At 42.6% G+C, this 12,236-nt stretch overlaps 1 protein-coding gene across 5 annotated transcripts in view; it reads left to right on the top strand.

Moving 5' to 3' along the window:
• LOC102197416 (zinc finger protein 521) overlaps positions 1-12,236 on the top strand; it is an 88,816-nt gene that overhangs the window by 2,284 nt on the left and 74,296 nt on the right. For 3 of the 5 annotated variants that reach the window (XM_013912539.1, XM_013912531.1, XM_013912520.1), the window contains exon 2: positions 5,779-5,835. Coding sequence is in view for 3 of the 5 variants with exons in the window: in XM_013912531.1 (XP_013767985.1) it covers positions 5,779-5,835 (57 nt within the window). In the remaining 2 variants the exon portion in view is untranslated. The remainder of the gene's footprint in view (positions 1-5,778; positions 5,836-12,236) is intronic. The other 2 variants (XM_013912541.1, XM_013912523.1) reach the window with 1 other exon arrangement.

The raw sequence follows: 12,236 nt of genomic DNA, 5'->3' as shown, positions 1-12,236 counted from the left end.
TGTGTGTGTGTGTGTGTGTGTGTGTGTGTGTGTGTGTGTGTGTGTGTGTGTGAGAGAGAGAGAGAGAGAGACTGTGTGTGTGCATTCAGAAGAACATCTGTTAAGATTTGTGTACATCTAAGTGTGCGGCAGAGAGGGATGCAGAGTGAGCAAATCAGTATGCAAATGAAGTCAGAGTGATGACATTGTTTGTTTTGTTATTGTCACTAAAATTTAAATTGGGAAAATGTGGAGCACGGAACATCGTGACTTTTATGTCTTCATTCCGGCTGCTCAACCGGAGCAGAAATGCAGATACGTCATAGATATTCCCTTGTTTTGGATCGGACCCAAAGAAGGCCAGGCAGATGTTATTTATTGTTCTTTGTCCATCTATTTCCTCAGGGACAGAGATAAACTTATACAGATGTCCACAATAACTTTGTTTGTCTTTTTTTTTTAAATTGACATTTGACACTTTATTCTTCTCTATTGTTCAAGGAAGACATGATTGGTCATTTTATTTGTAGTTTCTTGTTTTGTGGCATCTCCTAATTTGTGTCGCTCACATTCATACATGTGTGAGCCCGTGTCTCCTATTCCTGTGTCTTTTCGCGAGCAGACCGGGATCTCCGAGTTCAGATTTCACTTTTATAGGTTGTCTTGAGGCAGTGGTCAATGTGAACGCTCCAATTTTTTCCCTTTTGCTCAGAAAGAACGCATTGTTCTGCAGAGGGGAGAATGAACAGAGATGCCGATGGAACGTGGTGGGAAGGTAGAACGAGCATCATGTGCAGCGTTTTGAGGGACTGGTATGGATAGTATGGACGTGGGGTGCATGCAGAGAAGATGAGAAAATAATGCTGTGACAGTTGGCACTCCTTTTTCCCTTGTGTACCTCCAACACACACCCACTTGCTCAGTATTGGCTGCTTGTGGGAGTCAGAGGTTATGTTTTTGGTCCCATGGAGGAAAAGGGCAACATTACAAGTCCCGTTTCAATTAAGTCTGAGAGACAGATCCGGCTACGTTATTGCTTGGGGGAATAAATGGCACAGGACGAGACCATACATCATTCGCTTATATGCAAACACTTCACCCCAGCCACTGACATTTACTCAATCCTGAGCCTTCTATATTTCTCAACTGTAGGCACATTGTAATTTTGTTTTGATGTGCAGAGGCTTTGGGTCAGCACATTGCCTCAGTCAGTGGTGAGCAGCGAGGAAGGAGGATCTCACTCCAAATCCTGCATGATGACTGCCACGTTGCCTGTCCTCCACTACTTCCTGAATAACATGAGACGCGGTTGATATTTTCATTTGGAGCGCAAATTACACTCTCAGGTCTTGGCACTGATGTGTTCATTGGCCGAGGAGGAAGGTCTGTCAATTGCATATATAAATATATTTTCTGCACCATTTCCATTAGGTATGGTGATCGCCATGAAATCAGGGCTGTGCCATGTACACCGTAAATATTTGATGATTTTAAGAAACTCAAATTCATCACCAGACAAGTGATCCCAGGAGGTTATCGTGCTTTAAATATACTTGACAGGAAATATCACTTTACACTTTAAATATACCCCTCATGCACTGGGTGGATTTGTAAAATCTGTAATAGGCCTGTAAAAATAAAATTAATGATTAAATTGTCTGTTTTGGGGGAGGGGTTGAATTCCTAAGCTTGTGCATAATAATTCGATTTAAAGTTTTTATTGACGTTTTTCTGGTATTGAAACCAGACCTTTCGAGAAAAAGTGAAACAAATATTTACTTGCTTAATCAAAAAAATTGGCCATAAAATTTGAAGCTTTTCCTTTTAGTGAAAACAAAATTGAACATTTGACACGCATAACCACTCCCACTCCTATTCTCTTCAGTACTTTGAAGCATAGGTCTGTGTATGTACAAAAAATAAATAAATAAAAGTGTGAAGGGGTGGTTAAAGCTTCTGTAGTTTAGTCGGAAACAAGTCAAAAACTAACTTACCTGTTTTTTTGGGTTTTTTTTTTAAGGCAGCCTGTTTGCAGTGTGTTCACCGTTAAATGGTCTGAATGTCTAATCTTAATTTTATCAGCTGGAACGCAGACGCATGCTACAGTCCACTCTTTTTTTCTCTTTTCATGTCTAAAAGGTGCGTTATTCTTAGTTTACAGCAAGCTGCAGTATTCCGGTCTGTTCACAATTAATGATCTGTGGCATAACACCCATTAACACTTTTCTAATGTGACACAAAAATATGGATAGTATTATCATTAAGGAAATTATGATGGAGGCATGGAAAAATCCCATTAGCACGGCTGTCAGTGCTCTTGACATGCGGCTCAGTGTGTCGGACTGGGCGTCGCGGGAGCTGGCCGATATGTCTTCTTATTCCATGGCATGTGTCTCTCTTGTTGTCATGGATTGTCTGCCACATGGAGAAAGAGTTCTGATTCAGAGACAATGACGGATTTCCTCCACTGCCGCAAATGAAATGCTACATTTCTGGGGTTTCTTTCTTTCTTTTTCTTGTCTTTTTTCCCCCTCTCCTCTTGTCTCGTTTGCATTTATGAATAGCATTAATATTTTTGGAAGCTGAAGTTGCAATAATTGCATAATGAGATTATTGATTTGTGACGTTTTTATAGTGCTGCTAGTGGAGTTCTCTCGCGCTCTCTTTCTTTTCTTTTTCTTTTTTCTTTTGCTTACAATGCAAGGCAAAATATAGAATATAAATATTATGCAACATGATTAACATGCTCCTCTATTGCAAATTATTTATGACACCAATCACCAGTTCAAATAATGCTCATTAAGAAAGTTATTCATGTGCAGTGTGTGTTCTCCTCCCTCCCTCCCCAACCCTAATTGAGGAGCGTTGACCTCGTGACCCGAGCTAAATTGAGTTGTAGTCCCTGTGGCGAGCGTCTCCTTCCCGGTCAGTCAGGGCGGATTACACAGCCATTGTGTTCGGCACTTTATCGTCCAAGCTGGCTGTAACCAAGCAGATGAGTCACGCATATCCAGGAACACACTCAGGGCTTTTTTTTTTAAATGTCTGAGAAGTGCTGCGAGATACCCTCACACACAAACAGAGACACACCAAATTTGTGGCAATGCTCGCATAAAAGCGCAAGACATGTACGGCATTAAATACATGTATCTGTGCACATACACACTTCCCAAAGCAGCAGGAATTCATTTGATGGATTTGAAAAAGTCCAAGCTTCTGCGACTCTGCCTTATTCATCTCTGTTAAGCCATTAGTTGTTGCTGTTATGGCGTGTCATGGTTTGTGCGCATGTAAATTAGCGTGGGGTATTTTTTCAGTTGTTCAGTTGTGAGGGTTTTGGGGTTTTTTTGTTTCGTTTTGTGTTATTTTTTTATTTTTTGCTCCTCGTTTTGTTCCGATAGAAAATTAATTCATTTCCTAAAAAGTAAGCGTCCCGTCTTGGGAATTGTCACTCACGATATAATGACAGTTACTCCACATTCATTTTTTTTGTGTGTGTGTTTGGCCATTGTGTTAATTAGCGGCCTTTAATGCTGTGCCACTTGTTGTGGGATTATGTTTTTCCTGCTCTGCATTTTGAAAATCAAAGGAGCTGTGCTGAAATGGTCCCATGTGTGTTTGGTATTGTATCAACAAAACCTTGCGGCATGATTACAGTTTGTCACTGACTGAGTGATACACTGTACCTTGTCAAACATTAATTAACTGATAGCAGTGATGCAGTTACAGCAGTGTGGACTGAGTTGCAGTCAGCTGAAGTCATTATGAGGTAATCATGAGCTTCAGAGTATATTAATTAAAAGTGCCCACCCTATTTATATATGTACTGTTATGACTGTTCATCAAATGTCCAGCTAGAAGGAAACGTCACAGGAATTTGGCCTGACTTGACAGCTTACCCTCTATGATTGCTCCTAGCTAGCTATTAATTATCTAGCAGACAGGTGCAAATGAGAAAAGAATTTGCACGGTGATGGAAGTTGTTTACTTTAAATGGCAAAACTTTTAATAAGTTCACCGTGGTGACAAATCATCGCAAACCGCTGTAATGTTTAAGTTCTTATGGCAATGTAAAATAGAATTTTCTGCCTGAACTCCCTCATCTCACCAACAGGGACGGTAATCAAAACAAAAACTCCAGCTCCCACCACCAATCTCTGATAGAACCATGGGGGATTTATTAGGACCCCCTATCTCTAGCCCATTTAAATGATTCTAGATGCAAGGCGCTCAACGGTGTTAGAGAAACTCATTAAACTCTCAGGGCGCCAGCCACTAAGGCCTCCTTTAAGAGGACAAGGTTTCTCTGTTGGCTGAAACAGTCCTCTTTGGAGGCTCTGAGGGATATATACCTCCACGGTGTCCAACTATGTCTGCTCCATCACTTTTAATTGATTTAGCTAATTAATTGCTAGACCCATGACCATTTGTTTTGCATATTTTCTTCCTACATCAATTCTAATTGTTGCTCGGGGAAATATTCAAGATATTCGGAAAACATCCCTATATGTAACTGAATTTACATTGTCGTTTCTTTACAAGTTTATTTTGAATAAAAGATTCTTTTTTTCTATATTGGAGTTCCTTGAAAATTCACTTTTGGCTGGACACCGGATGACAGCGAACCATAGTCGCTCCATCGTTTGCCGTCTTCATAAGAAACAGCTCGACACTTTCCTCTTCATTTTTCACTGAAGTTTGACACCCCACTTGACACTAACTTGTGCTCCCCTGTGGAAAAGGCTTCTGCCACCATAGGATCCTGGCTTAATTATGCAAAGTACAGGATATTTTGTGCGATTTTAAAAGTGCGCCAGTTTCTGCTTTGGCAGTCACTGCCACACTCCCCTACTGGGAGGTCCTGTCAGACTCCCCCTTCCTCTTTGCCCAGGAAAATGAAAGGCTAGAAAGAAAAGACATAATGGAGAATGCATTTCAACTGCAGGGGTGGAACGCAGAGGCGTAAGAAGTCCTCAGTGAGACCCTCATTTTACATGGAACAGGTGGGAGACTCTTTTGTTCTCTTCCCGCTGTTAAAATCCATTTCATTTCTTGTACTTGACATGCCACGAGGAACTCTCACCGGTTCCAAAAAGGCTCCAATGTAAAAGGTTCCTACTTTTTACTAAACATAAGTCGTGTTTTTCAAGGCCGGTGCTGTTGTCAGAAAGTCAAAAGTGGTTTAGCTGCCATGCACCTAATGAGCAGATGCGAGTGCCGATCAAGCCGTCACTATTTTGTCACCCACCCTGTTAAAGAGCAAAAACACTTTGCAGCCACTTTGGCTGCATCCATTTTCTATGTGTCTGTTGGCGTCTTATTACATTTGTATACTTTACTGTAGGTTTCATTTTGGATCACAGGATCACAGCTTTAGGAAGATCCATATTTATGCTGCAGTGCTCTTTTCATGATGCCAGTCTAACGTAGCTAACCAGTGCACCGTGCAACCTTCTTACTAATATAGTCATCAAGGTATTTTTCACTTGGTCACTGTTGATGTTGGGAGTGTGTTTCATGGGAGACGTTCATAATTCATCACGTCATTACTCAGTCCAATATGTTATTTACGTGGGTGGCTGTTTGCCTCGTTGCCAAACCTCATACATATGAAAGGCTTGTGCGGATTGCCAAACCACAGGTTGAGCTTTGGAAAGCTGCTGAAATCTCCTGGAGTTTCCATATAGAAAATCTCAATAGTAAATAATAGAAAAGAAGGAAATCTCAATGTGTCTAACTTGTTTTTCGCTGTTAACTGTTTCTTTCCCTCTGTTTCTCCCCCTTCTCTTTTTCTGGCAGTAGAAGACAATGTGACAGAGGACCAGCACAGTCCTGGGCAGACTGCCATTCCAAGCGGTAATGCTCCATTTCATATTTCATCATTTTCGGCTGGAAAGTGGATCATGTGTCTCTGTGTGCGTTTGTGTGTGTGCGCCTATGTGTGTGCGTCTGTCTGTAAAATTTTTTGTTGGGATCAGAATGAAATAAAGTATGTGCTTCCTGTTTCTGAGGTTTTCTTGCTGTAAACCGAATGGTTGCATGTGTTTTTTATAACTCAAGCGCTTTAGTGCATTTTGTGTGCACGCATGCAGGTGTGCCTATAGCTGTCCTTGTGTTTCTGTGTGTTCTTGAGGCTTTTTTTTTTTTACGCTCTTTGTTTCCAAACCCTCTGTATGATGTAGAATAGAGCTACGCAGATGAATGTGTCCTGTCTCCACGCGTGCCATTCACAGTGGCCCTCCAGGAACAGAGCGGTAATTCAGGTCAGGCTAGCAGAAAGCCCCCTATGAATGAAGCCTGCTCCTGATGCACCACACTGTATATTTTCATTTCATTTGTCTCTGGTAAAGGTTAAGTCTCAGGCGTGGTTATTTTAAACCCGATATGGATGGTTTTGCCCAGCAGGCTGGGGACCCTGGGTACTCCTAGGCTGCCACATTAGTCCAGCATTTACCCATAGCTTTCTGAGTGCCTCTGTGTAAAATACAGGAGCTGTATGCATTACTGCAGTAAATCCTGGCTTAACTCACTTGCTCACTAGTACTCAGTAACTGTTTTTGTCTGATGTCTTGTTTGTTAGCTGGTATCTTAAGGTAGATGTGAGGTTCCTGCACTGATTTAGAAAGAAGCAGTTTTTGCACATACACTTTTCTGCTATCTGTTTCCGACTGAGCTTTTCCTCTTCATCAGACTTACTATTAGACCCTTTTGCCACATATTTGTGTATGGCTAAACTAAATAGCCGGGCCAATACATCTTCTGCTGTGTTAATTTGTATTGATGGCTATTGGTGGGTGGTTCTTTGAAAAGAATCTGCCTCCTTTGCCCATCTAACCCCGGCTCAAGGGATGAAGGACTGGGCATAAGAGGCAGACTTGCCTCGGAGACCTCCTGTCATCCAGAGCCAAAGCAGAGCTAATGAGTGTGCCTGATTACAACGACCCCCTCAGACACACGAATCTCCCCTCTCCCCGTCTCTGCACCGCCTCTATCTCCAGAGCGAGGGGAGACAGCCGCCACATGATCGATGTCTGCCTGTGGAGAAATCAGGAGGGCGCACAAATTAATTTCTCACTTTCCTCATTTGACTTCGTTTGACTGATTTATTTTTTAACCTCCTCTCAGGATGCAGCTTGACGAATGGTCAATGAGGAAATAGTTGTTTGCAGCGATGAACTTTTAAGATACAGCGAGCTTTCGCTTTGCCTATCTGTCACCTGTCTGAGTTTTAAAATGCAGTAATTCTACATAATGCCCCAACAAGTCCTCATAAAATCAAACTGAAAAGCAGCAGAAAGAGCTTACCTGATTGTCATGCGTTTGCTGCTTTGACGGACAGGGCCACAATAGCCATTAGACTTCTGACAAGCTAAGGGCTTCACCAGACATGGTGTCAGGATCTGCCTCATAAGTAGACCCCCAGTTGCGCTCTTCTGTGACTCTGCAAGCATTCTGCAGACCCTGCATCCTGTTTCTTATTCATGTTTGATATGTAGCAAAGGCAAAGGAGAAATGCTAACAAAAGAGGCCCTCTAAAAGATAGACAGTATTATGCATAGTATAGAGGGGCAGGAACAGTGTGATATCTGAGATTTAATGAGGCAGTGTGCTTTTTTACCCAGAGAGTCTGGAGCAGGCTTAAGATCTGCAGCTTGGCTTTACCACTGCGCTGCCTGTGTGTAATTATAACCACATGCTCAGTGCTTTTTCTTCTCTTTTATATATACATCCCTTTCTTTTTTCTTTCTTTCTTTTTTTTTTTGCTCTTGGCTATTACAGATTGAGGCTTTTTTCTTTCTTTGTTTCTTTTTTTTTTTAGAAGACTGTGTCAGCTCTGTCAAAGTGGAGTGGAGTGAGGCAAATAGAAGAGTTTCAGAGATCTGAAGGGGTGTCTGGGTGGCTAGGTGCTCTAGTGTGGAGTAGTGTTGCGTGTTGGTGCGGTGTCTGAGACTCTGGCTCTGGCTGAGGTTGAGGCTGCCCACAGATCAATGTACTGCAGGGCTCGCAACAGCAGGAAGAGGAAAAGGCTCTTTCACTACACCACTTCAGAAAATCATATTCTCTATTATTCATTTCCTTTGATGTTTTACTGCACTAATGGCATAGCAAGGCGCTCCGTGCAATATTATCACTGCCTGTGAGAGCGCGAGTGAGACGGCTGAACAAGAGAAAGAGCATTTGGTGTGTTCAAATGTTGTTTCTCATTCAGCTTCTTTGATTTCCATTCTTCTTTGTGTGCTCATATCTTTTTTTGGTGCAGAGATTTTAATGGCGGATGATGCCATCTGTATACCTGTGATTATATGTGCTGCTTGCTTCATGAGCTGCTCTCTGTTGTCTCCGTTGTTTGTTCTTGCCTCTCCTGTAATTGTTTGACACCTTTTCTCCCTTCCTTTGCTACTCTTATCTTCATCTCAGCGTGCATCATAAAATTTTCATAAAAATACTACGTGTTTATTTGTAATTTATAACAAGGTGCCAAACACTTTCTGCCAGTGCACCACTTTAAGCTCGTCTTTAGCGCTCTAAGAGAAATGGCTTTTGACAAAAACCTCTGCTAATCGGTGTTCAAATTTAAAATGGATCAAATGACTGACTAATAATTAGACTTAATAATTAATAATTAGACTTAGACACACACACATGTAAATTCTTGACAATTATTAACAATCTGGCAAGTGTCAAGCTCACAGCCCTGTCGCCGCATCATATTCTTTAATGATGGCGAATCAGTGGATGTGACGGTTTAAGCGGAGAGCCCCGAGTCCCATCCTCACAGAGGAGGATATACTTGGAGGCACATGTGGCATTAGAATGTAGTGTGACCTATATATGGTAGGTTCTCGGCAAAAAAAAAAAAAAAAAAGAAAAGTTTCAGATTTTTAAATAATGAGGTGCCGGCAAGCGTGTGAAGGTTATTCAATCTTAATGTCCTCCTATTTCTGACAGCCTCCCTCACTCTGATAAAGAAGCGTGCCCACCTTTGATCAGGCCTGCCGACACGTGTCGAGAGAAGCTGCTTGCTGGTTGGAATAAATTCTTAATTCGAACTTGGGGGTGGGTTGTTGTAGGACGGGGTGCCATGGAGAGAGGGGAGGGGCGTGGGGTGGTGGAGTGCGGGCATCGTAAGATCAGGATCTTTGTAACATCATGGGGAAATGAGGAGATGGGTGCACTGGTAATGATGTTTTTGACACCCAAGTTCTTACGCTGCACAAAGGAGGCTCCGTCAGGCTAAACCCTGATGGAGCCTGTATCTACAGGCAAGTAAGAACATGGCCCTCAGTGGTTTCACACTTTTCTGTGCTCAGTATGTCTCAGATGCATTTGAGTCAAATTCAGATTAAAACCCTGACATCCGTTAAATTTTGTGCCTAGCATCCACAACTACTTTTTTGTCTTCTCTTTATTGTAGGCCCAAGTTTTTATGAATTTTTCTAGCTTAGGGTTAGATATTAAATCTCCAGTGTTAAGGTTCACGCAGAGACTTAAACTTTTTAGATTAAAATTCTATTAACAGGCTTGGCCAGACAGTTCACTTTATATTATTATTGTTTTTTATTATTATATTTTCTTCTATCCCTCTGTGCTCATGCCTCCCTCTCTCCCTGTGGTCAGTGTCTGCACCTGTCACAGTGTGTGGGCCAGACAGTGGGGGATGAGGCTACGCTTCCTTGCTAGGGACCACGGGTCCCTGGTGGGGCTAATGGAGCAGCGAAGAGAATATCAATTAAAAGGTTATAAATATTTAAAAGCAAAAAATATTCAATAATATAAGGGTAGGGGGTCCAGGAGAGTCTTCAACTCACAAGATGAAAGTTGTGGCATGATAAATGTCACTAGGCACCATAAGAGATCATAAGTGTGCGCGTGATGGATGGATTTGGACCCGGACAGATATTACACGGCTCTAAAGACGTCAATCACCATTCAGATCCCCACATTTTATTAGTACAGTATTAATGTGCTTTTACTACAATAAAGGTTTGAAATTTATCCTTAGAAATCATTTTGTTAGATCTTCATTATATCCCCCCTATGAATAATTTCTCAGTCGCAGCTATGATCATCTCCCTTTGAGCCGCCCTTATCAGAGTATGGATCAGCGGTCAGTGTAGCCTCTCTCTTGTCCTTACCTTCCACGCCGACGCTGTTAAGATGCTCATCGGAAATTAACAAGGGTGTTAATTCGAACCTTTGTTTTAAATTAACAAGGGCGTTGGGCCTGATGAAAAATTCTCAATATCTTACACATCTTCGCCCAATATTCCACAGCCATCCCGAGCATACTGGTATCGATCTGCTGTCCAGCCAGTAGAGGCTGGTAGAAGAGAATGTCCTGATCTGATGGATTACTGTATGAGGCCCAGAGGCACAGGAACCTCAGTATTGATGTGGCTCTTTAATCCCACGGTTGGACGTGACCTTGCCGTGTCTAAACCCCCACGCCCCCAGAGCGACTTTCCAAACCACCGCCCCCATCCCCTTCCCCCAAACATGTAACAGTTTACACTTCCAGTGCCGCATCGCTACAGCTCAGGTCGCTCACCTCAGCTGAGTGCAGTGACCCAGCTCGGATTCGCTGAAAGTTGGAGCAGAAAGTTGTTACCTAAAACAAGAGAAAGCAAGGGATTGGAAATCAAACTTGATCAAATCAAACTGCATAACGCTGATCCTTTTCCCCGGTAATCATAAAAAAAATGTATTTTATTTGGTCGTTATTGTGGATCTATGAAATAATATGAGAATACCAGTGAAATTCATCCACGCTCTGCTCAGAGGAATGTATTTCTATTTCAGATTAGACATAAAATGCTTAAATGTAGCCATCAGTTGTTTTCCCTGACAGGACCATGCTGTAATATTAGAGAAATTAATGATTCATGAAGGCCTTTGGGAAAAAAAGAAAGTTTTAACCTCCTCCACAGGCACCCTGTAAAAAACACACACACATGAAGTGTTCATATTTCTGTGCATATTGTGAATTCTGTGCCTCTGTGTGCGGATGAATCATAACTCTATATTGTGTGGCTTTTGGCCTCAGTCAGAAGTGTTTCCCCCCAGAGCAAGAAAGGCCTGCATCTGTGAGGATTGGGTTGGGATTTTCATTTTCTTGAAACACCTTCTGTTCTGTTCTGCATGGTCCCACCGGGGACCACAGTGCTGATATTTTTAGAGGGCATGTTCCGAGAGCCTCAGTCGCCAAGAGGGAAGGACAATGGAGGGTGTGATGTTACATCAATACTTGGCGCAAGTGGGGGAAAGAAAAAAACCCTGGGTGGCCTTGATGAGTTCTCGACCGCCTTTCCTCAAGGAATTTCACAGTTTAAGAGCACCCTAACAGAAAGAGGACCTAAAATGGCCGCCCCAGTGCACACGCACCCAGCGCCAGTACAGCCACACCTGCACGCTTTTGGTGCCACACACTCCTTGTCCTCAGGCTCTGTTAACTGTGTGCGGGGTGAAAAAAACAGGCTTACTCCTAACGTTCCCCTCCGGAGTTTCCAGACAAGCCGAGGAACACTTATTGGAGTGGGGCTTAAAATGGCTGCCAGTGAAGTGCAGAGGCTTTTCTTCCACCCCGCAAAAGCCGAACCAGGGTGGCATGATTGTTTGATTGTAAGTATGGTGTTTTAATTAGACGTATTGTGAAGTGTAAAGGTCGCAATGTGAGGAGAGACAGGGCTGCGGGCCATTCTGCCTATTAATAAGATACTATTCCAAGCTGCTTTGGCTTAACTACGTGTCAGAATGAAGATATGCGTGGTACGCTGCGAGTGAGCGATGCGAGGTTTGATTTGCTGTCAGAACACTTTAGTATCACGTGAAGAACTTCAGATTAGAGTGGTAATTTGAAAGATGGTTCCTCCTGATTCAGGGTAGTAAGTTGCCCACCCCTGGCACTGCTGCAGCACAAAGCCAACGAGAGACAAAACTGCAGATGGATTGAAGAATATTGATGTGCGCGACCCGCAGCTGCCTGCGAGCAAAGCTGAATAATTTAGGGAAGTGTGTCGTGACGACAGCCCAACACACACCAATCTCAGTTTTTGTGTGTCTTCCTGCGCTATGCTACATACATCCACAGTTCTGGTCTAAATGTCTGAGTAATATGGCAAGGTCTTTCTCCTCTGATAGATGCTGACTGATGCAATTCAGCACTCGCTGGCAGAATTTCATATTTCTTTGGTCCAGCCAAAACTGCAATCCAGGATTTATTAACTACACATATTCCCATCAGTCTAGTTTCATATACT

Source organism: Pundamilia nyererei, unplaced genomic scaffold (assembly GCF_000239375.1).
Source record: "Pundamilia nyererei isolate P.nyererei 1_Seehausen unplaced genomic scaffold, PunNye1.0 scaffold00004, whole genome shotgun sequence".
Taxonomy (NCBI): domain Eukaryota; kingdom Metazoa; phylum Chordata; class Actinopteri; order Cichliformes; family Cichlidae; genus Pundamilia; species Pundamilia nyererei.
This window is presented reverse-complemented; position numbering and strand designations above follow the sequence as displayed.